The sequence below is a fragment of the Schistosoma mansoni genome, chromosome 4, assembly GCF_000237925.1.
Source record: "Schistosoma mansoni strain Puerto Rico chromosome 4, complete genome".
NCBI classification, from domain to species: Eukaryota; Metazoa; Platyhelminthes; class Trematoda; order Strigeidida; family Schistosomatidae; genus Schistosoma; species Schistosoma mansoni.
In genome coordinates, this window is record NC_031498.1 from 22,854,874 (window position 1) to 22,881,836 (window position 26,963).

The following is a 26,963-nucleotide window of genomic DNA, read 5'->3' on the forward strand; positions in this document are numbered from 1 at the left end:
ATTCGATTTTCTGATTATCTTCAAGGGATATACTAGGGGTTAATCGGATGGAAAATTCTCTATGATTTACTTAAGAATTCCTAATACTGATGTGTAGAGTATCATACCTCTGTTATGAACCATATAATTTGCAAGTTTATAGTAGTTCCTTTATCTATAGTCGATTGTGTTCTGGATAAATTTCATGAAGGATTGGGACAAGGAAGTCAACATAATGTAATGAGGGCCACCAAACGTATATTTTGGTTAGCAGAGCAGAGATAAAACATGCGGATTCATCCCACGGCTCTTAAGACATAATCAATGATCAAAGGCCTGGAAGATAACCCTCGTGTAGCTTTGATTAATATGGAACCAGGTTCCCCTAATGGAATAACGACCATTAACTTTATTGGATCAATGCATGAAACAACTCGGAAAGATATATATATATATATGTATATGTATATATATAGGTGATGTGTGCGGGGGTGTGATAATGATTGTTTGTTTGCTTAGTCAGACTTGTCGATAGTCTGATGGGTACTAGATGAGTTATATTGTCTTACCCTTGTTATTAACATGATCTTGTCGAATTGTTGTCGGGTCTTGGTGTGGAAATACATTTACGTTCTAGTCAGGCAAATCACGTGTTCTCGATCCGAGTTGTGTTGAAGTCCCGTGGAATAGACACTGAGAAGAAATCTAGTGAAGATATTCATCGAAGAAAAATAAACGTCCCATTTGTTTAGACGTCGGCTTGCATTTAGCTTTGACAATCCACTATGTTCATCCAAACCGGTAAACGAATCCAAATGATCTAAGATATACTAAATTTAGAACGCCAATTATTTTCAAATTGATTTTCGACTATGCTTTATTTAATTTCCTTCTGTGTTCATTATAGAAAGCTGTTGAGGACAGCGCTAGATGAAGGAAATAGAAGTGTAAAATTGGTAAAGGTGAGGTCGAAACTACCTTTGATTTGACTGATTAATTAGTTGCATCAAAATTTGCAGCTAACTGAACTTTCGTCAAGTTAAAATTTGTTTGAGTCTAATCCGGAGGTTTACTCTAATACCAATCCAAACCACTTGATCAGACTGGAAACTACACTCAAACTATGATTAATGAGCAGTTGTTTGATTATTCTCAGGTTTCGTCGACATATACAGATATGCCTAAAGCCAAAGGTTTTAGACTGTACAATCTACTTTTTCACCCTTGGATTTTGATGTTCTTTCACTGTAAGTTTTTACAGAGTTAATGATTAACCTAGTCTTTATTTTGACTATTTGTGATGGTGGAAATGTCATTTCCTATAGCACAAACATGAATCAACAGAATATTTCGATTCCAATTTCAACAAACATTTCAGGCGTATTTCGGGTAAGATGGTTACAAACATATTATGTTGTCAGAGTACAGCTACTTGTTCCTTTCTAAAAACACCCATCGCCTCTGATACGAATGGCTTATTCTCAGAAATATTATTATCAGATTTAAAGCCAAATGGAACCATCGCTTTCCAATGCTCCCAAGTTGGCCATGAGGTTCTTTTCTTCTGTCATGATAAAGTTAATTCAAGTGTTTTGTTCTCAAATAAAAGGTTTGTTAGCCACTCATGTTTTACTCGTATAACAGTTGGATTCAGTGTAGAAAACCTCCTGTTGTATCTATTGCTCCAAGGACAGTTCGTCTTCTGAAGAAACCAACTCCTTTTAATCAGCGAATGATTATTCTAACCAGGTAAACGTTATTCATTTGTCTCATGTACATATAGTGAGATTGTTTCAGAAAGCAACATTATTGTGACATGTCTGAAAAAAGATGAGTCAAGTAAGTAGTCATTTGTCTTTAAAATGTCTTAATATTATCATATTACTAAAATTTAAAGTTATTGCTGTAGCAGTATCTAATCTCATTGCACCCTAACCACTAATAAACCTATATTAATTACCATACATGGACAGGAATCCTTAATTCATTTCTTACGTGATTCATTTTTTCTTCAGTTGAAATAATTTTTCTTCAACACTGAATCACAACTAATTATTTTTAAGTGGAATAAAAAAATAATTGCGGTGAAATTTTGCCTAGATCCCACCCACAATTTCAGCTAATCAGGTTCATACTTCTGAATTCAATAATTAAGTTGTTGTAACTTTTTCAATTCAAAGATAGTTTTAACCACAAAATATTGTTAAATAAAGAATATCTAAAAATCGGGGACGGTGGTTCATTATTTTTTTCCGTTGTATGACAACCCAACCGTAAACAAAGATGCAAAAACAACAAATTACGCAAAACCTAGTGCTAAAAGTGTCCAGTCACAGCTTATCAGCAAAGTGTCAGGCTAAGAGTCTTGGAGATGTAAGTTTAAATCTCACAGGGAGCATCAGTTACTCTAAGATTAAAGGTATACCTAACTTCGAAGTGCCAACTGTCATGAAAGGATTGTTAAGCAGGATATCCTGCCGACTAGTTTCAATTACCGAACTGGCTTTATAATAAGGATTTACTTCTTTTAAACATTTTGAAACGGTTTCCAGCAAATAACTGTTATTTTCCCCTATTTTTAGCAGACATATTAGTTTCCATAAACCCTGTCACAGTATATTCTGGAACGTCAACTGGAGTTGTAAGTTTTCGAGATCAAAAGTGATCGGACATTACTTTTTCAGGTGTCCGTTACCATTCAGTCAATTTCAAGTGCTCAATCATTTACTATTTCATGTAAAGCACAATCAATTAATGGTAATCAGTATACGTCGGCAACATCTGAGGGTTAGTAAAAATTTTCCGATTCAGTCATAATGTCTATAAACATTAAAGGAAGCAGTTCAGTGATCTCGTTAATCAGTGGAGAGATTATCCTTACACCTAATGATGTGAATTTGTATAGCCTACAGTTTCAGGTTGGTTTATCGTATTTTCTATTAGTTATTGTTATTATTATTTGCCATATTACAACACAAAAAATATCTTGTCGGTCGTATCCTAAGATGCTATTATACTCTGTTTTGTTTTAATTGCATCGTTTTAACATTTTGTGGTAACGAATTTACTAATGAATTTTTAAATCCGCATATATAACCTACCTTTGAAAAGACTGACATTAAATATTCCAGTTGTTGGATCCTTTGAGCTAAACCAACTTTGCATCGATAGATTAAGCTGCTATACTGAATGAACTTGGATTCAATACAACGACCACCAAATTACAGTTCTATTAGGTTTGAAACTGATATAATGAAATCTGTGGAAGACTTCTACCCTCAATGACTGCATCAAATCTCAAAACTCGGAAACTGATGAACTAGATTTGTCTGTTATGTGAAAAAATATGAGAAAAAAGGATTTAAATACCTCTAACTATGGATTTTCTAGGCATCAATAAAACTGTCAAAGTATCAGCGGAAAAGGAACATGCTTTCATCAGACAAAACGTATAAAAGTTAATTTGCAACTCGATAACAATTTATATGCATTATTATCACATACTAATTAGGCAACCGTTTAAAAGTAGGAAGTACTGGACAGCTTTTCTGTTCTAGCATGAAACTTATAAGCATTATGTATCCACAAACCGTTCAAATTAAACTAGGTTTCGGATAAAATATCACAAAATGAATCTAAAAAAAAAAGAAAATTCAACCAAATGGTTAGAATAAATGAGTCTTTGCAATAAAGATGTACCATTCATTACGACACAAATTGTTGAGATGGTTTAATAAAACCAAACTATCAGTATGGGGGTTTGTGGAGATTTTAGTATTTTTTACATTTGAATTCACGAGTTGATCTAAGCTAAACCACCAGGTTTCCAATGGTGGTCTAGCTTACACTGACTCGTGAAATCAAGTGTTAAAACCAAACTATTAACCAATAATAAGTAGCGTGTCATAGCACAAAAAATATATAATGAATCAATAGTGGTCAGTTATAATAGTAAATTGTTGTTCCTGATACAGCCGAAGTTGTCAAGAAGGTGTAATCTGATCTATATCAGTGATTAAATCAATAAGGGGGTGATATTAGTTTGATGTACATGTTTTTTCAATACACAAGAGACAGAAAAACGCTTATATTTGTTCGACATTACTTCGGTTAGTGTAGCTAGATATGTAGGTGGCTAACTATTTAAATTGAATTAAGTTTCCATAAACCTTTTTCCAAAGATTTTGGATACACTTCACTAGTTACTACTAATAAGCGTACTTTCAAGGAATATTGCTAAAAATTTACCATCGACTCAAGATGGATCAGAAAGTTATGTAATCTATTGTATCCTGAGAATTTCACATTTGTAGTGTAATAAAGTGTAATTGTCATGCATCACAGAACCAATGTATTTCTTATAATCCACACGCGTTAGTTCATAGCTTGCATTCAAATGAACATGTATATTGTAAATGTTTAAACTATTTCTTTTTATGCAAACCAATGAGGGTTTTGCGCAAAATGTGTAGACACTATTCGAGTTACATTGATACTATTATATATTGAGATAATAAATTTTTTTGAAACCGAAAAAAACATAAATTCACTTAGTATTGTTTCTTTGAAACTTCCCATTGGTGTTTAGGACTGCAACTGGTCAGTCCCTTATTGGCATATGTGCATACTGTGCGTATTGCCTCGATATAGCCTTAATTCACAAGCAATATAAGCAAAGATGGATAGTGGCTAAAAGTGGAATCCAGTTTGACGTGCGTTTCGTCCTATTTGGGACTCGAACTCAGTACCGTTCGCCTCAAACGCCATCTTGTTATCAACTCAGCTACTGAGTCCTGATAGCCACTTGCTTGTTCAATGGGCTGAAGTTTAAAATCACTTAGTATTGTTTGTTTGAATCTTCCCATTGACGTTTAGGGCTGCAACTGGTCAGTCTCTAATTGGTATATGTGCTTACTGTGCGTATTGCCCCATTTCACCTCATTGCACAAGCAAGTGGCTATCAGGATTCAGTAGCTACGTGGATAACGCCATGCCGTTTGAAGCGAAAGGTACTGGGTTCGAGTCCCAGAGTGAACATCAACTCTGAGATGTAGGTACGGCGAGCTGACGAGTCCCAAATAGGACGAAACGCGCATCCTGGATTCCACTGCTAGCCACTATCCATCTTTGCTTATAATGAAAAAAAAACATAGTTTTGTCAATTATTCATGTTTAAATTGCTTACTTACTTACGCCTGTTACTCCCAATGGAGCATAGGCCGCCGACCAGCATTCTCCAACCCACTCTGTCCTGGGCCTTCTTTTCTAGTTCTATCCAGTTCTTGTTCATTCTTCTCATGTCTGTCTCTATTTCTCGGTGTAATGTGTTCTTTGGTCTTCCTCTTCTCCTTTGACCTTCATGATTCCATGTGAGGGCTTGTCTTGTGACACAATTGGGTGATTTCCTCAAAGTGTGCCCAATCCACTTCCAGCGCTTCTTCTTGATTTCTTCCTCCGCTGAATGGAATCTGGTTTGTTCTCTCCCACAGCAACTTGTTGCTGATAGTGTCTGGCCATCGGATCCGAAGTATCTTGTGTAGACAGCTGTTAATGAACACTTGTATCTTCTGGATAATGGCTTTCGTAGTTCTCCACGTCTCCGCCCCAATGTTTAAATTAGAAATCTTAAAACATTTTAAAATATACAATTTCTGTTTACACATTTTTAAAAAAGTATTTTTAAACAACAATGAATACGAAATCCATTATTTAAAGTCACTATTGAAACGTAAGTTGTACAGAACTATTCGATTCAAAATTCAGCATTTATTATTATCCTTATTTTACAGGTTTTATTATTTCTGAATGGATTAAATCAAGATTTAGGAGTCCTTTGTAGCGTTAATGTGGCCAACAATGAAACACAAGCCAATAATTTACTCAGTGATAATACATGTGGAATAGTATCAACTAATGGTAATATGTTTTAATCTATTTTAAATTACTTTCAGGGATTTAGACTAATTCGGAATCATTTTCTTGCATATCAGTTGTTCTTTATATTGGGTATTATAGCGATAACTATTAATATTTTCACTTTATTCTAAAACTCAATTTCTCTTTATTCAACTCCGTACATGATGGTGTCATTGCATAACTGCTGTAGTCACAATTTAAGATCTATTCTCCCCAATATTTCAATGCTTGAATAATATGGTCTCACTATCACTGTAAGGTGAAGTATGAAGTTTCTTACGTGGAAATGTCTTTCTAAATATTAAAAGACTGTCTATTAAATTAAGGAGGTCGCATTACATTAAATACAAACGTCCAAAACGAGGACATAAAATTTTTGACCATCAAAGTAGATTAAACTTCAAATTCAGGAGGACGGAGACGTGAATTATTTTCGTATTTTTTTCATAAATTTGAGTCAGGTTAAAAATTGCCCAAATTTGGGTATCTCATACCAATCATTTCCTAACTGAAACTCAAAGAAAATTCAAGGAAGTTAAGGAGGGAATTGTCAAGGATTTATTTCATCTTAATCCAAAATGATCATTAGGGCTCAACCTCAAACTCATTCACGATTGACTTTGGAATTATTGACCTTGCACGAAATAATTTTGTACTTATCCGTTGTGTATCCAGTTTTTCGGTTTTCTGTGTTCAGATAATTTAGAAATCGACTATTTTAGATTCAGTAAACGTACGTCGTGTGTACAGACTAATTTTTGATCACTGGTTTCTAATAATCCATTTAAATATTCAAAAAAGCCTATTATTAATTGGTGACTTCAGGTTGAATTCCTTAGAATTCTTCTGAAATCTTATTATTGATACAATAGGTCACCAAAGTGATGGTGAGTATGAACAAGTACTCATCAATTACATTCAACAATTATCATGCTTTAATTGTATTTAACTATATACTAGTGATGAAATATTGACAACTAATGTGAAATCTGGATGTTATACATTCCATACCATTCGGATCTGCAAGGATCGACTTTTTATGTGTTTTAATTTAGATCAACGTTAAATATCTCATATAGTTTAACCTATTCACTATGAGTTTGCTTGACTTGCTTTCACAAATGTTATAAAATATAGACCAGTGAATTGAATGTTAAAATATCTGAATTTTACCTTTATTTTTTTAATTTTCCATATTAAGTTGTACCCTCGAGCAGCTGGTCTGTAACACCTTCATTAAATGAATTTAGGGTAAGTTAGTTTCTTTATTTATTGATAATTAATCGAAAAACGACCTGTAGAAATCTTGTAAAATATTTTGACAATTCATTCAGTTGTATATCTAAGAACGAGCATTATGGGTTAAAGCTTTGTTAACCATATTCAGAAGAACAACTGATTAGACTCTATCGTTGGATTCAGATACTGCTAATTGTACGAGTGTGAATATCTACATTGTTATTATATTCGGACGTAGGGTTAATCAGTCTATGCATGCGAACCGGCTCCACGAACAGACATTTCGATGTGTATTTACAAATTGACGATATTTTGGATAGTAGTTAAAAGTAAAATTCAGAATGCACGTTCCTATCTATTTAGTAGTCAGCCTAATGCACTTGATTTGTGTTGGTGTTTGGACCCATTAAAAATTACTTAGCTAGTGTCTTGAATTTCTCTGTTCTTTATCGGCTGTTTTTAATTGATGTCTTCTTTCTCTTCCTTTCTTGAATCTCGAATAGATAGAGATCCATTCCTTATGGTGATGCTTATTGCGTCCCAGAACACCCTGACACATCGAAGTTAGTTCTTCTCTGATTTCCCTTCCATTGTTCTCCATAGTAGTTTCTTCTTTTTTGAGTAGATGTTGTAAAGCTTGGAACTTCTTGTTGAGGGCTATCTTGAATTCGTCGATTTTGTCAGCATATCGAAGGTAGGCTGTATTAAACCGTCGTAATACTTTTTATCCAATTGTCCATTCCCTCTTTAGCTTCAATTTCATCTTATCAACCACCAGCTAGTAGTGATCTGAAGCTATGTCAGCTTCTCTCCTGGTTCTCACATCTTCCATTGTCCTTTCCGAATCTTTCGTTGATACACATATGATCTGTCTGGCTCTTCGTGGTGTGATCCGGTGAAACCTATGTACCTTTGTGTATGCGTTTGTGTGGAAATATTATGCCGCCCATAACCAATTTGTTGAACGAACATAGGTTTTCAAATCTCCCCCCATTTTCCTTTTTCTTTCCCAGTTCATGTGGTCTGATGATACCTTCAAAGCCGGAGTTATCCATTCCAACTTTGACGTTTAGATCTCCCATCAGGATGGTGAGATCCTTGCTTGGGCACTTTGCAATGAATGACTGAAGCTTATAGTGAAAATTATCTTTATTGTAATTGTTGCTATCATTGGTTGGTGAATAACATTTGAGGACATTCATTGTGATTCCCTCCTTCTTTGCTTTGAGGGATGCTTTGATGTTCCTGGATCCGTGAGATTCCCACCCTATAACTGCATTAAGCGCTTCTCTGAACAGCATCAGAGCAACTCCCAGAGTGTGTGTAGCATTTTCCTCTTCGTGATCAGAGTACAACAGCATCTCTCCTAAATCTAATCCTTCTTGTCCAGTTTCGGTCCAATCGGTTTCGCTGATTCCGAGAACCAACAAGTATCTCCTCAGCTATTTGAATGATCCTCCCGGTCTCCCACATTCCACATACACTATTCGATGCACTTACATATCGAAACACTAATAGCTGATTTTCGATTCCTAGAAACATGATTTTCAGTACAGAAACTGCAATTTAGCTTTGAATATCTATAAAATTATGTATATTTTCAAAGACAAATCAGGACTCAGTTTTACCAGAAATGTGATGCACTACTTGAACAGTGATTCATGTGGTTATATTCTACAATATCGTTCGCTTAAATATGTAGAAAATATAAATGATTATACTTTTTACAGATTTGTAACTCAATGTTTCTTCATACTAATGTACTTTCCGTATTATATTGTAAATATCATCAGTATTGCCGAAAATTTATCTAGTTAGGCGAAATCATACCCCATGATAAAATTTATTTACTTTGTTGTGACTTTTGAATGACAAATAATGCGTTTGTAGTTTATGTTCTTTACAAATTAACATCAGTTTGTGTAGCGAAGAAAAATAAAGTAAACTAGACAACTCTCTCGTCCTATCATGAGGCTCTTAAAGAATTTATACTCATAATTAGTTCTAGTGAAAATTTGAGACTGATTGAGCTCAGATTTTTTAGTGAAACAATCATAACTAATTCCATTGGATGGTAGTCGCACTGTTCCTCGAATTGATTTAAGTTAGAAATGTGAACTATTGGATGATAACTGTAAAGTCTAAACATCAAACATTTGTTGTGAATTCTAAAGGTACTGAATTCAATTCCCCTAGTGTCGTTGTTTCGTACTATTTAGGAACCTCATAATGAGGTAAAATATCTGTACAGTACTTTCTTGTTTTCCAGTTTCTCAACTGACGTCTATCTATTATTTAAACCGATTTTAATAAAACTTATTCCATTGTTTTATTACTATTAGGTTGTCTTTCGTCTGCTTAATATCTAAATTCATTAGGAGGAGGCATTATATCTTCCATTCTATGAATTGTATATATTGAATTTCCATAGTTGAAATCATGAGTCAATTGAAGCTAGACCACCATGGAAAACCTGGAAGCACTGAACGGCCGTTTCGTCCTATTATGGGACTCCTCAGCAGTGCACATTCACGATCCCGCCTCGCGAGATTCGGACCCAGGACCTACCAGTCTCGCGCCAGAGCACTTAACTCATGATTTCAACTATGAAAATACTGAAATCTCCGCAAAACCCCTTCTGATATATTGAATTGTCAACGGAATTACGTCGTAATAAATAAATGAAAACTGTCTTTTTAATATAATAGGGAAAGGCCACTACTTTTATTGACCAATTCTATATATTCTTTTAAATGACAATCAGTATTAACTAGACAAATAAGCTATCTTTCTAAAAAATTACTTTTGAAAAGTTGATTGAAAGTACAACATACTACTTCTATTAGTCATTTTAAAGAAAAAAAAGTTAATTTTGTGGTATATCTTTATAGGCATCATCAATATCAAGTCGTACAGATTCACTTACACGTTTACTTACAGTAAAACGTAACTCTTATCCAACAAGTGAATATGATAATACAATGGAAATATTAATTTTAAAATGTTGCAGTACTACGAATAATGTTACAATGGATCCAGCATTTGCTAATATTGTGACAACAAGTCGAATTAATGTTCTACTTAAATCTCGTTTAATTGTTAATAAAGGTGAAGAATTACCAACAGGTTAGTTAATCATTGTCTAAGAGTTATGACTTGTTAAGTTAATTATGTATTTAAATGGTGTATATTTCTCTGAATTGTGGTGTAACATATTTACCAAGTAAAGATCTATGTACTCCCCTCAGAGTCACCCTTTATGCTTAAAGGTTAGTGATAGTATTCTGCTGCCCGAACTGAATTAGAGGTACCAAGACCCGAGGAATTGGACATGATCACCTGAGAGCGTTAGTTCATATAAGCCTTCTTCTCAATTTTCATAATGTAAGTCAAAATGATATAACCTGTCTTTCGGATGCCTTTTTAATAAGTATAACAGAGGTCAACGAAATAATTTCTTCACGATAATGAATTGTCGTAATTTGATTTAGCATTAAACTGGTTCTGATATGAATTGACATTTTGTTCTTTTTTCTTAGATCAAGCATTTCCCTATCCTGATCCTGTATGGACAAACATTTCTCCCTGTCCCTGTGACCTAACCATTAATACATGTGACCTTGGATGTCCATGCGATAACGTAAGTGTATCTAAACAAGAAAATACTTTTCAAAAAATTACATAGCTGATTAGGTATTCGTGTCACGTTCATTCCGTAAATCTTTTTACCAAAATTAGTTCATTAAGATAGAATTTTGGACCATACCTTGTTCAAGATCATCATCGCTTTCCGATATTTCACTTTGATAATCAAATATTTCTAATCAAATATAAGTCTAAAAGTAAAGCAAAATATTGTATAATTTTGCCATAGCATCAAACTGATGATAGAAATAGATAGGTCGTCACCACAACTCGTTAAAGTTAACTATATTATCTTACTTCACTCATGTATATGATGTATTAATACCATCTTGAAGTTTCATTACAGGTTCAAACCTACGTAAAACTCAGTGCAGTTATCTTGTGTGTCAGTTTGTTTTCAAAAAAACCCATTAATCTGGAATTTTTTAACTGTGGATTTTATTCGTGCTGAAGGGTTTCTGGCTTTTCGAAAAATGTTCTTTTTAGTTATATATCTACAATTTTGTATAAATTACCATATGATTACTTTCAAGATATTTGATCTCATCCAAGTAACAACATGAATGATACATTATTTGTTAATAATTAAAATTAGATTAAATTTAGATGTTCAATTTAGTATAACGAAGTCTCTCATTACCCTCTATGGGTAAGAAGATCCAAACTATCCAACCTTTAAGTTAATTAAATAATGGTAGGCATTATTATCATAGGTTTCTACAACATCAAATAAATAACTCCGTCTTACTGTTCATTGAACATGAACTCAAAATTAGCGATCATACTATCTCAGTACCTTTAAGTAGTAGTATGACAAAGAATAGTTCTATGAATCATCTGAATTGTTGAATGTATTTCCGCTCAACTTAATGTGATTTGTACGGTCAAGCGGTGTTTACTCCGTTGAATGATTTATAAATTTAAGGACTCTTTGCGAGATTCTGTAGTCCAATATTTCTTGTTTCTTATCAGATGTGTCCTGTTAATCAGTCTACAGTCAAGTCATCAAGCTTTTTTGGTGGTTATTTCAATCTACCAAATTATCATAGTTGTGATGCAATGCTAGATCGAATTGAAAATCAAGAAAATAAAATTGATTTAATTAATCGAGGTTTCACAAAATTACCAGATTATCATCCACTTCTATGTGTTGCTGTTGATAATAGTGCAGTTCTTGGAAAATATCACAGTTCACTTTCGCCTGCTCGTAGTCTTAGTGACTTTAATAAGAATGTTAAAAATGCTAAAATTGAATATCCATTAGATCAAATTAGTGATTCAGGTGTTCGAGAAGTTATTGTTGAACAAAAGAATGAAAAACAACGTTCATATATAAATGGTGATCCATTACTTTTAATGATACAGCCAGTAATTTTAACATCTTCAGATGATCCAATTATTCTCGTTAGTCAATATAATGAATATTTTGTTTTACCCAATGAAATGAACTGTGATTTAGAATCAAATATTCCTGTAGAATATCTTTCTGGTCGAAATACTTATAGATGTCCCATTGTTTTGTCAGTCATGCAATGTCAAGATGCAATCAATATAAAAAACAATATAGGAATTGGTAAGCCTTATTTTGTAATTAATACTAACAACGAGTCTTAATTTATATAGCAGTAACGCTAATGTATATATATATATATATATATATATATTGATTTTCTACTATTTTGATTAACTTTTGTCTTTCTAAACCTCTAATCTTAATCATTAGGATACTTTATGACTGTTTGTTGTATGTATACCCATTTCAAATGAATTGTCTACTGCTGAATCACTATTCTGAATAGCTCACTTGCAACACTATTGATTTTGATTGTGGGTGAAATAGATGTGAATCCAAATATAAAATCACTTTTTACAATATTACAGGTATATTTTGCTGATGAGTCCTAACAAACACGAAACCACGGTCTATAGTTTCCTACCGTTTGTCTTCGAACGTCGATCATTGAATTAAAAGAATTTTGACAATAGAGTCATTATCTTTAGCTGGTATATTTCAACTTAGTCGAGAGAATTCAAATAGCTCTAAGGACTACATAGCAGGACATTGATTACTACTAAATGGTTAATAACAGTAACAGTCTATATTTAGTCAGCTAGAGAATGAGAAGAATTAAAGAAACAGTTAAATGTATCTATCACTTATTAAACAGACAGAATAAACTAACATTTATCAATTGAACTCAATCTGTTTCAGTATCATTAGTTTGAGGAGTTTATGGAAATTATTGAATTTTATTGTTTATTTCAAGGACTAACCTTAGTTAAACAGTCATTGATAACCATAAAGCACTAAACAGCCGTTTCGCCCTATTATGAAGATCATCAGTAGTGCACACTCATAACCTCATAGAAAATTGAATTCAGGACCTTCAGATCTCGCGTTTAAAGTTCGACTCTTAGAATTTTAAGTTATCATCCAATAGTTTTGTTCTAAGTTTCATCGATTCGCGATTTTACTCAACCGTCATCCAATGTCATTGTTAGTTTCAGGAATACCATTCTAGGACCAAACAGCTATTCAATACTTTCTGATTTCCAATAATTGTTGGATTAAGGTCAGTCTGTGATGGAAGTTATGAGAGAAAACGGTTGAAGTAAACAATTTTAAGTAAATATAAATTGAACATTTGTATATTTAAAATAAAATTTTCATATACATGTATTTCATAACATGATTAGGCTGGGGACCAAGAACACTATTGGATCGTTTATTTGCACGTGCTTATTTAATTGATGATTTAGCAATATCAAGATATTCTGAACCAATATTTCGTTTACGCATGAATCGTTTACGTGATGATACACCAGTCCCAGTAAAGGTAGATTACTTATGTTTAAAGCAAAATGAATTACAGAACTTTACAATGTCTTCTCAGGTATGTGATAATCCAGTGTTTTTATTATTTATCATTGATTAGGTATTATTTATGTGTCATAAATTGAAATATTGATCTATGAGATTCTTTAAATTTTGGTGACAAGTATTAGTAAGGATTTTCAATCTTCCATTGTTCACATTTAGGATTGCAACTGACCAATGTCTGTTGCTATGTGTACATCCTGAGCATACCACCTCCACACAATTTTATGCTACAAGTTTTAGTATGTATAGCGTGTGGCTAGCAGTTTATTCTAGGTCATGCATTTTGTTCTATTTAAAGTTCATCACGCGAATATACCTGCCTCAGCTCCAATCCCGAATATCGACGAAACAATTCAAACTCTTACTAATTGGGATACACACATCATACCCTTCAATAAAATTAGTGACTATCTCAAATCAACAGCTCAACGGATAGTGCTTTGTACTTTTAAACTGAAAAATACTAATGAAATGACTAAAAACGATCATTGTAGTTCTGATGGACTGTGATAAAGTACGAATTGACTGAGGATTTATGAAGATTCCCTTAAAGGTTTCATGAATCGGTCACTAGTGATGCAACTTTCAGTGTGGTGGGTTCAAATTCAAATGCGCGAAAATGCTTAATGACGACTTCAAAATATCATTTATAGCCTAATTCTTGTTATCCATATTAAGTATTAAATTTCTTAACATCCAGTATGTTTTAAAATCCTTGTTTGAAATTTCAACGTCGTACAATATCCGAAAAACTCAAGTGTTTTCTACCTTTTCTTGCTGTATTTCGATGTTTCTTTAGTCAAATATTAATGTAGATCAAATAAATCAAACCGGTTTTTTCAATCATAACTGTACATATAATGCGACGTCCAAATTGACTTCATGTATCCCATCACAAAATTCAGTGAAGTCAAATCCTTTAGTCCCAACTACCTGTCCCTGGCATAATGGTTTCGATCTTCCACCTGACATTGATTTATTGAATAATATGTGCAACAATGTTGTATTGAAAGTGGATTATAAGTGAGTTTTTCCTCTTTTATATATGTAATGTTTTCTAGACAAACTTATTTCCTCAAATAAAAATGTACATGGATAATAAAACATAAATAATTATCAGAATAGAGTCTTGTAGAGATGATAGAATGTCCATAGTTTTTAAATCACGAACTGATCCTAATTAGACCATCATTGAAAACCATAAACCACTGCACAACTGTTTCATCCTAGTATGAGACACCACAAAAGTTCACTTCAACTACTTTGACCAGGTTATCGGGTCCATGACCTTCGGCCTCGCGCGCGAACGCCTGACCTCTAAACCACTGAGGATATAAACATCAATATTGTCATAAGATGTTGCACGTGTCAGGATATCATCTACCGAAATTCACAGTGCCGACTCTTATATAAATAAGAAGAGAAATAATAACCATGATCAAGCAATTTTCAATTTAAGTTTGCAATTTATCTACTTCTTCAGAATTTCTGTTATTGAGCTTCGCAAAGGTGTGGAGTCAGTATGAACCTTTCGATTTTCAATTCACTTGAGCTAACTTCTCAATGTTTATAAAAAAAGATTTTCTATTCTCATAAATTAGAATGATCAATGACCAAGTCACTTGATAATATGAGTATATATATATATATATATATATATATATATATATATATACTTGGGCTTTTAGCTCATATGTAATAGCATATAATACGATTGAGTCATAAACTCACTCGAATTCCACTCACTAGATCCTAGGGTGATCCTACAAGCAAATGTTATATTTCATGATGTTTTAGAATCCATATAAAAATGTTCTATCGAGCAACATGAAGGCTTGCTGTGGATACATTCAAGAATTGTGTCTTTTGTCATATTCCACCATGTCCACTAGCATCGGTCACCGAATCTCCAGATATCTTTCAAAGGATCGTACCAGCTAATCATATTAGTTAAATAAGTTAAACCAAAATCTTGTTGTTTCATTTGTTGTAGCCATAACTGACCATCAAAAATCTCACCATAGTTATTCCCAGATTGATGAAATATCGAATATACGATATTGCCAGTAAACGTATAAAATCATTTTCTGTTAAACAAACACTTAAAAAGTTTCAGGACTTGTACAGATCATTCAAATTAAAGCGAGCTGAAACTCTAAATCTAAATCTTTGCGCTTTCACACACCTATCTATCAGTAGTATTTTGATATTTTAAATAAATGTTTGCTAACTAGATAGTCGAACTTCACAGCTATCACCTTTAAATTAAAGGTGATAAAATTATTATAATTTGGAATTGGATTCTGTCAAAAGTTGATGTCATTAATAGAACTTCTCTAGATGAAACACTTCTCAGCATATTTCCTATAGTTGATGTTTCTTTGGAGATTATTGAAGAATAATCTGAATGAAAGCTATAATTTGGTTTTTTTCTCTTAACTAAACCTGAAAGCTTTTTCTTTACCTAGAAAATCACATAATTTAAACAAGATCATTTGGTAACCATCTTTATACCTTTTCTTTATAACAGATTTGTTTGGTCCAATGGAAGTATACAACAAGCATTAGCTCAAGTATATGTAGCCAACTTACCTGTAACTAGCACTGAAACAACATATTATCAGGAATATTCTGTTAAATTTATTCATACTACTGAAGTAGACAATGAAATTGACACAAAGCTGCCTTCACACCTTTATGGTAAGTTGAAAATAATGATAAAAGAAATCTGAATTTCGACTAAGTAAAATAGTTTTAACAGTCTGATTCTCTATTATTGAATTTGCAATATATATATTCAGGAGAAAGTATACCATTGAAAACTTCTGGTGAATTTCCTCTAGACCCCCAGACGTTGTATTTTACCGGGGGTCAAGATTGGATTAACAGTGTCTTAAAAGAACTTATTTTGATTTTTATCAAGTACTATGATGGGTTATCTCATTTTGGAAAATTCAGTTAAACTAAACTTGTGTACGATCCATCTATTATTCGCATTTTAGGATGAAACTTAAAGCTTCTAAATCTGTAATTAACCAAAACGAACAGATTTTCGAGATGAGTAGTACTTTTGTTTTCGGAGTATCAAAAATAAAATCAATGAAAGTAAGTTAATGATCATCAAAATAATGAATGATTTCAGTCAATCAATTGCGTGCCGAAACCTTGTAAGTCTTTTATTTCGACTTCATTGATGTGAAGGAACCGGCTACTCTTCCCGACCATTATGGTATCATATTTCAACTTGACTGATCTTTGGCATTTGCTAGCTACTTCCTGTGGAGTAATGCTGTTCACGCTTGCTTGGGATTCTTGTTCAGATATCAGTATCCTCGAGTGAATGCAGGCTACAGACCAATACGAGGCATCTAAACTGGTGTTCTGTCATGGAAGACAACTTGAAGCTCTCCTATTCTCAGTTCACGATTCCTGTATGTTTCACCCAGTCATCTGGTCCTTTCTTTATCTTCAAGCATTGGTAACGGATGTTAAATATAGATGACTATTCTCCAAAGATATGAGACAGAATTTTAATTGTTCCATCAAAACTAAAGTCCTATGGGTTTCTTGAAAGAATAAAGTTACTATAGCGTTCATGTTTCTGCGTTCCAAGTTTTCTTAAACGTATTTTGACTTTTGAAGCATCATCCAGTCTACAGAGATCAATATGGAACAGATCTTCATATTTCTTGAACCGTGAGTCAAAAGTAACACCTGCTAAACCATCAAAGTTAAATTTATCGATGGCCTAATGACTGTATCGGTATGTTACTTGTAGTTCACCAGAAGCGAGGTTTTGCTAGGACAAGCACATTTTCTGTATAAAGACTTCTATGATTTTTATTTGAGGCAGTTCAAACCGTTTCTTTTGACGCTCGATATAGGCTTCTAATTATTCAAAAAAAATTTTCATTGTAGTTTTCTCCATCGCCACTGATAAATCATCTGACTGAACTCTTGAATTGATTTCCTAAACTCTTCTAATAACCCCAATCTAAATCTACATTTTAGACGAAAGAATGATTCGAAAATGAAAATCTTCTGAATGTTCAACTACAAGAATATATTTCATTTGATTCCCATCAACACGACTTAACATTACTTTCAAATTTTCTATTTGAAATCATCGTCATTTCATGATATGTTTTCCTCCTCACAATACCGTTCTACATCTTTAACTGAATATGCTTTATTCTCAAGCTTTATAAGTCTAAATTATATCTTGTGTAGTTTAACTTATATATGATGAACTATGTTACTCACTCCAATCATATAAAGGTATCGAATTTTTGGATCAGTATATAAAGTCACTCACATATAACCTTTCGTTTGTCTTTCAAATAATTATTATAAACTGTTACATTCCATTCTTCATAATCGTATGAATGATAATATTATTAGGCCAGATTTTAAACCTGTTTCTTGAGCCTTGTAGTTGAGCAAATAGTTAAAATGTATCAATCATTAAAACATCGTACAAGCTTCAATAATTACCATTGCCATATATCTAAATATTACAATCAAACTAAGGCGGTCTGCTTGAATATCTGGGCTACCTGTTGCTGCCATCTAGATATTTCAGAAAAGTATCTAATTTTGTTTGTTTTAATACATCATTATGGCTAGTAATCGCATAACCTATTCAGGTGCTTTTTTGAAACGTTTACGGCTGTTCACTGTAAAAGTTACAAAACAACCCAATCAGAGACATCGTGGTTGATGGTTATATTCATCGAAAACAGTGTACATTGTTCAAATGTCAAGTCCTGAACTGCTAACTCCTAACTGGTGATTGCTCAATATTCATCTTCAGGATCGATCAAAAAATAAGAAAAAGAAACTTGTTAAAACAGTTTGTGCTGAGAATTTTATATTGTGCCAAAAATATAATAGTAAATAAATCTATAAAACAAACTAAGCGGCTATATTGCAGTGAACGAAAACTCAAGTGGGGAATATCAATTTATTATTCAATGCATATTTTTAGAGTTGGATTATGAAGACTTCGACATCTGAGGGGAAACACGGAATACAATGGACATCTCAGAATCAATTAGACGATTTGGACTTCGCAGACGATATAGCCCTCCTATCTCATACGCACGAACAAATACAGACGAAGACAGCAAATGTAGCAGCAGCCTCTGCATCAATAGGCCTCAACAGACACAAAGGAAAAAGAAAGATGCTCAAATACAACACAGAGAACACCAATCCAATCACACTTGATGGCAAAACTCTGGAAGAGGTGGAGACATTCACGTACCTGGGAAGCATCATTGATAAACAAGGAGGATCGGATGCAGATGTAAAGGCGAGGATTAGCATAACAAGGGCAGCATTTCTACAATTGAAGAACATATGGAACTCAAAACAACTGTCAACTAAATTCAAAGTGAGAATCTTCACTACAAACGTCAAGACGGTCCTACTGTACGAAGCTGAAACGTGGAGAACTACTACGACCATCATCAGGAAGGTACAAGTATTTATAAACAGTTGTCTACGCAAAATACTCAACATCCATTGGCCGGATACTATCAGCAACAGCCTTCTGTGGGAGAGGACAAACCAGCTTCCAGCTGAAGAGGAAATTAGGAAAAGACGTTGGAAGTGGATAGGACATACATTAAGGAAATCACCAAACTGCATCACGAGGCAAGCCCTAACTTTGAATCCGGAAGGGAAGTGGAAAAGAGGAAGGCCAAAGAACACATTATGCGGGGAAATAGAAGCCGATATGAAAAGGATGAATGTTAACTGGAAAGGATTGCCCAGGACAGGGTTGGATGGAGAATGCTGGTGGGCGGCCTACGCTCCTCCACGAGGGATAACAGGCGTAAGTAAGTAAGTAATTTTAGAGTTATTTGGTAAAATGTGTAAAACCATACACTAAATACTTCATTTTCGAATCTTTCATCAGTTGTCTCAAACTTCACCGTTTCTTCATTATTATTGCAATTAATGTCTATTTACGTTACTATTCTCATTAATTTGATCTTCTCAACCTTCTGCTATCAGGCATTCCATTTCTGATTGGTGTTACATACTACTTTTATCTATCGACATAAATAGTATACATCAAAATATAATAAGTCATTTATTTGAAAAAAGTGAATTTTAAAATTCTGACATTTAACCATTTTCATATCCTGTAAATAGTTGACATGATAGTATGCTTTGCTGATGACCTTCAGCAGGTTTAGAATTTCATGCCAAAATCCAACAGTTACTCGCCAACTGAATTCTGATTGTTTCATCAGTAAAATATATTTTAACCACTGTTGACAACGTAATTTTATTTATCGAAAGTGAATTTCTATTTCCTTTATTTACTTTCTATGTAAATCATTCTTATCAAGGTTATGAATTGGATGATTTAATTATAACCGGTCAGGTTACATCAACATCTACTCAACGTTTCCTAGTTCAAACGAATGATGAAACTAATATCAAATCAGGTGTTATGAAAACTGGTAGGTAATCAGATTTTCATAAACTTTTTCATTGATAATATGGTTCTTTCCTGCAAAGAGAGATGATTTTTAGTGTACCACTTCAAATATTGTTTTTTTCCTGGATATCAACTTATAAGGGAATTTAATAAGACTTGTATTCAGTTATTTGTTTGAAACTGAGTAATGAAACAACCTATTAATAGAGCTTGTCTTGATGAAAATAACTTTAACGGTTATTGAATATCGCCTTAAGAACTAAAAAATATAGAGGATGTTGAATAGTTTCGTTATTTTAGTTCAAGACCCGTTAATAGTGTCAGTCATTCTGTAACAAATTTATGATCTTCAAACTACGAGTCCGACACTTGTTTATCCAGGTTGGGATACAAAATTACTCAAAAATAAATAACTTTTATAATTATCGGTATTCGGGACTGACTTGGATTATTCTTTCTTAGTAATATTAACTTCTTGAAAGAATACTTCGATATTGTTCACATTCACACATCGATCAACAGTTAATGTCATTCCCGTGATTAGCTTTCTTCCCACTACAGTCTAATGGGTGACACTTTGACATATTCAGATATGAATGTTGGGTTCAAATGCAGTTATGAAGTTTAACAATGAAATTTAGGTACATCTAATTGATAAGTCTTAAGTGCGACAAAATACAAGTTCCCTAGTAATCGCTTGATAAAAACATCTCGTTTTGTAGTTTTATTATGGAAATCTGAATTTGTTATTTTTGCACCAAAAGCACCTATTTTTACTTCAAGTTTTTAATCGCTACCTGAAAGGACTTCAAATGTCATTGATTCGTTTCCTCTTTTATTACGCTACTTTGCGTCGTTTTTTAAGGACGTTTATGTACTGCATATTTACGAATGAGTTGTGTGCTTGTTCGTTTATGCTTCCGGCTGTTTGTGGAATATATATTTTGCCGGATGAATCTGACCTCCTCCCTCTAGTTAGAAGGGTTGGGGTACAGTGAAATAGCCTAGCTTGTCCTGTAGTTGTGTTGCTGACTTTCGTTCCGTTCGCCGGTGACATCGTAATCTCTTCAAACGTAGCAAGATCAAAGTTCATAATACATATTTTCCCAAAATAATGCTTATATCTAGATTCAGATAGAAAACTGCTGTACTTTATTTCCTTATTTCATTACTTTGTCTTTCAATTTTGTTTCTAATTTAACTTATGACTTTGTTTTAATCAACCATTGGTCCAAAATCTTGACACACCTTCATATACACCCTTTAACTGTTTTCTCCAGCCCGAATTCGAACCCTTAGTTTCTTTTTCATTGTCATTGCCACATTATTCTAATTTCTTTTACTATTTCTTGTTGATTTCATTTCGTTGTATAAATCTAGAATGATGACTGGAGCCGACATAAATATATCCCAGGCTCTATGCTGATGCTGGCTGACCGAAAGAAATATCGGTAGTTTAGAGCAAACGTCATATTTAATTATAACCAACTTGATTTCCCTTGGTTAATTACGTGACCAGCTATGTTAAGCACTAAGCTTGTTTGTCATTATGTAAATCCATTTTTTTAAAAATTTCTTTTGGCTATCCCCAATTGTAATCTTGACCAAATTTTTTAACCGGTAAATGGTCGTCATTACTTTTTGGAGGATTTCATTTCTATAAAAAAGTATATGTGCTATTTTGATCAAATGATTATTCGCATTCATTTTATATTAGAATACTCTTAAATTAAAGAAAGTATGATTTGTTTGACTTCAGGCCCAGATATGTTATGTGAAAATTCAGAAGTTGATCAGCTTAAATTTGGTAAAACTATGATCACATCCTGTCGTGTTCTTTTGGGTCTTAACGATTTTACAAATTGTGATAAACTAAGGTAAGAAATCAATTTTGTTTGTATTACACTAATCGCCAATTTTCACTTAGTTCGTGACAACCTACAAGCTATCTGTCACTTTGTATTTAGTTTCGCGCAGAAATTTATGGGGTTCTATCCTAGTCCCGATTGGTTCACTTAAGGACGTCAGTATACTATACTTTCACTTAGATTGCTCCAAAATCAGTTGACATCAAATGTTCCGATCAACATAGAAAATAAAAAACCATATTTATCGATAGCAAAGCACATAACTGAAGCAGGACATCAATACAGCTTTTGAAACGACGTATGGAAATTATCAAGAACGAATTCTCAGGTTTATAGAAACCTTGTCTATCCGTAAATTTATCCTCCTTACTTCGACCTTCATTTGATTGAAATTTATTAATTTGCATATAAAAATGCCTTGACAGGTAAATGTATGACCAGATTGTTCGAAATGTATAGCGCAAATACATCACATCTTTCAGATCAACACCGTCTTCTCATTGTTCTATAGGAAATTATAAAACGGAATAATTGCTTTATATATAATTTTGATTGTTAGGTATAACTTCTCCATTTCGGTGAGTGAATAACAGATTACTTAATAAAGCATAACTAATAAAACCGATTGGATTGATGGGATAATGATAAAGCAGTTCTGTAGTATTTTTCCTGATTTTTAACTAATGTTCTCTTTTGTAATAAAGATTGTCTTTATTTCAACTCTACCTCGACAATTCAGTTGATAAAAGTTTTATTGGGAAACATTGATTCATTCAATCAACTTAGTCAAATTTATAGAGTAGGGGATTTATCCTCTTAAGTTTGTATAGTAATTGATTGATGAAATTGGAATATTTCTTTGTCAATTGATAGCAGAGACTTGTAATTCATCACATGGAGAATCTTAATAATACTACTACTAATTCTGTTAATGTTTTTTCCGACTCTATCAAAAATATCAACATTAAAAACACTAAAATTATCATGAACATTACTTGTTTACGTTTTTAGCACATATATAAGTCAGAGGTAATTTTAAAGAAAAACAAAGAAATACAATAAGATTTATGAACAAATACATACAATGGCTAGTTAATAGCGTAGGTGTCTCACGTATCCTAATGACACTCCAGACCCTTGACTCAGTCGGTTACTGTGATGAGTGAATGATTCAGACTGGAGTGGATTTGTTCAGTATATTATGTCTGCTCATTGAATGAAATCATCCAGTAGTAACTTTGATGAGTTATATGTGAATGAATGAGACGATATTTTGAACATAAATCACTGAAAAAGTTTCTTATATAAATGTTAAAGAATAGGATGGAGGTGTTGTTTTTTTTGATTGATTGTTTGAATGGTATTTCAGCTGTTCGCTGTTATACCATTTTGAAAATACAGATTCTTATTCCATCACCGAACCTAACCGGTCCTGGGGGTTGTTCTAGCATCTGTTTGAGTAATATTTCATTTTACTAACTTTCCACACCTGATTATTATTATTGGTTAATTATACTAAAATTGGACTTATGTGTATGTGTTTTTCTTTTTATAGAAGTCTTATTATTGAAAGATTAAATCAATTTATGCCAAGTGAAGTAATCGCAACCTATCCACAAGCATCTAAAACTTCACCAGAGGATTGGATTTTTATACGAAGGTTAATATTATATTTCACTAAATCTATTATTATCATCATCATTGTTTTTATAATCATTAGTAACGTAGTACTCATAAGTCAGTCAGCCACAACGTAGAACTTCGTACGTACGTACATCAGTTCGAGTTGCCATACCACATTAGCACAGAGATGCAGTTGTCGATTCAAATCCCATAGTGGTAGAAGTAGTAAGAGTATAAGCATTAATGTGAAAGATTAGGGTTTGAAGATGTTATTCAAGGAGTATAATCAAATGAAATAAACTTGGGAAGAGAAAAAAAGATAGAGACATGAAGAATACAGAAGATAAGAATTTGGCAGAACACAAAGAGTGGATGCACTTTCGCCATTGCAAACGATGTTATGTTATGTGTTAAATTGTGAAAATAAACTACAAAATTATTTGATTTTCTTGTTTAAATCACTAAGCGACTTTAGTTAGATAATCATTAAAAAAACTAGAAAGCAGTAGACTTATTTTCTGATGGTATGGACCTCTTTTACAGTCTGTAGTGTAAATTTTAAATTTTAATAGTTTCCATAAATCTTTTATACTAATAATAATCATGTGATCACAAGTTATCAGTTTTAAGAAGTGGTTTTCGGTGGCTGAATCTGTGATCAGCTTAGTTCAACTATGTTGAGTACGAGGCAGTTACTTATCAATGGCAGTGAAAAGTGGTTTTGCAACAACACAAATTGATCAGATTTATAAATGTATACTATTGGATGCTAACTCAGTGATCTAAATGTTAAGCGTACGTTGAAAGATATGCATGTCCTGATTTCAATCCCCGGTGAGGTCATAAGTGTAGTTGAGTGAGGATTCTCATACATGGACGAAAAAGCTGTTCAGTCCTTTGTGGTTTTCAGTGCTTGTCCAACTAAGGTCAATTCATGATGTGAAATATAAAACTCAACAAATTACACAAAGCGTTCATTTTTTAAGAAGACCGTTCAAATCAAAAACTTTATACCGTAGTCGGATTTAAATTAAACAACTGAAATTGCAATAAAAAAGGGAGCTTGCGCTTCTTGATCTTCAATGATAGTCTAGTTAAAATCAGTCAGTGATGTAAACTGTCATTTATGTTTCTTGGCTAAATTATTAACTATATGGATAGGACTTTTAGCATAGCTATCGGGCAAATTATCATATAGAATGAATACATGAACTTAATGTCTTTTTATAAGAAACAGTAATAACTTTGCATTAATCGGTGATTCAGTAATAAGCAATGTCGTGTTGCTGGTTGATTTCTACAGGTTGAATTGGAATAATTTCAAATTACTGTGCACACTATTTACACCGTTAGCAGATTGAACGTAATAGTCAGCAAATTCTGAATTTGGGTTTTATATTGATAACCACTTGTCAGTAAGATTTATCTGTCTCCCTAAAAAATTATTGTTTTTTATATGCGTCCGAACCCCTGCTACTCAGTGACACAGACACAGACGTTATTGCTAACCTATCTGTGACTTATCAGATCTCTTGTAGGCACAAAGTGTCTATATTAATAGGTTACTTGCTAAAAACTAATGTTTTAATGACCAATTTATAACATTAGTGAATTCCCCCTAATCTCTATCGATTAACTGACATCAAAGAGGAACTATAAATAGTGTAACACAAAGAACGCTATTGCGGCGATATATTAGTAAGAACGAGCACAGAGAAGATTTTGAGACCACCATCGCATGAGCCAGTTTATGGCATACGATTAGCTGATGCGCGTTGGTTGTCCTTGATCTTGACAGGGATCGATTATCTGTTCGATATTCAGTGACTCAACTGCCTAATGATTTGGCTAGGGCTCAGTGACATTTCACTGGCCCTACTCGGCAATGTTTATCTTTCGTGATCAGGATAATATAAGTATTTAATTTGTCAGTTTCATTTTATTAGATGTAGCAAAAGTTGGATAAAATCAGAATATGTAAGTATTAGTAACCAACTTACATTCAAGGTAATAAAAACTGCAAAACAGTTAACATTAAGTATAAGGAAGATCTTTAATTAAATTTATCAATGAATATGGAGACTAGCCTTTAATTATTCAGTAGAAAGCAAACAATAGTGTGATAGCTACATATAGTTATGATTATATAACCTTCACAATATGTTCAAACTATTCTTGTTCACTATTCAGAAATAATCCTGTCTTACAGTCATCAACTGGAAACGATAACACATCTGCACTCATTGGCTTCTGTCCAAATATAACATCTACTATATACTTAAAAATAATATCTGCAATTCAAGGCAAATTACAAGGAATACCTTTAAGACAAATTATATATGCATCAATTGAGTAAGTTTTATTCATTAAACTTAACAACTTACAAAGTAATTAACTAATCAGTGTAATCAATAAATTTGGTCAGATTTTTCTTGAAAAGAATTTTAATGTTTACCAAATGTTTTTTTCCAATGTATTTAATGATAGTTTCGATTTCAAAAATAGTAGTCAATTGTATCTACAAATATTTATGTTCCCTCCTCTCCCTCCCCCCCCCCAAAAAAAACGAATAATTCTGTGCGTAAACTCTAATCTAAAAGGGAATATAAACGAGCATTCCACATTTTTTTGTTTCTCTTTTCACTTATCTCAGTGTATTATTCTCTGTTATTCAATAAATATAGTAGCATTTAATTTAATGGTTGCTCAACTTCATGGATTAGTTGGAGTTAGACATTAACGCTGTTGGATGCCGGCTCAGTGGTCTAGTGGTTAAATGCTCTGACGCGAGACTGGTAGGTCCTGGGTTCGAATCCCGCGAGGCGCGATCGTGGATGCGCACTGCTGAGAAGTCCCACAATAGGACGAAATAGCCGTCTAGTGCTTCCAGGTTTTCCATGGTGGTCTAGCTTTAATTGACTCATGATCTCAACTATATAAAAAAACCATTTTGTTGAAATTCAACAATTTTTGTGAAATTTCATTATTACTATGAAAAAATTTTCTTATTTATCTAAATTTTAGATATTCCCAAGAAAATTGGCAATTCTTATGTGATTATTCAATGTATCCATCATTTTGTAGAAATTCAACTACTTTAAATGATGTACAATACTTTTATCTTAACACAATTATTATACATTCTGATATATCAGCTAAAGATGACCAATTAACGATAAATGAACAATTAGATTGTAATTTAGATAATTGTTGGACTAATGCATTTTATGCATGGACAGGATTAATTAAATTATATCAATTCACAGGTAAATATGAACAAACATTTGAGATTGGTGTAACATTAGGGATATCAAGTTTAATTATCATGATTTTAATTGTAACTAAGCCTTTCTTTTGA

General features: G+C 33.1%; 1 protein-coding gene across 1 annotated transcript; it reads left to right on the forward strand.

Annotated features, from left to right (window-relative positions):
• Positions 1 to 1,809: 1,809 nt before the first annotated feature.
• Smp_145060 (acyl-CoA:glycerol-3-phosphate acyltransferase) lies at positions 1,810 to 26,963 on the forward strand (the record flags this gene model as incomplete). Its single annotated transcript, XM_018797239.1, has 14 exons — positions 1,810 to 1,818; positions 5,769 to 5,895; positions 7,097 to 7,146; positions 10,026 to 10,260; positions 10,674 to 10,774; positions 11,752 to 12,352; positions 13,477 to 13,673; positions 14,460 to 14,683; positions 16,191 to 16,360; positions 20,023 to 20,136; positions 21,874 to 21,991; positions 23,538 to 23,642; positions 25,796 to 25,957; positions 26,630 to 26,963. 14 exons carry the CDS (start codon positions 1,810 to 1,812, stop codon positions 26,961 to 26,963), a joined length of 2,547 nt encoding a protein of 848 aa, XP_018652301.1.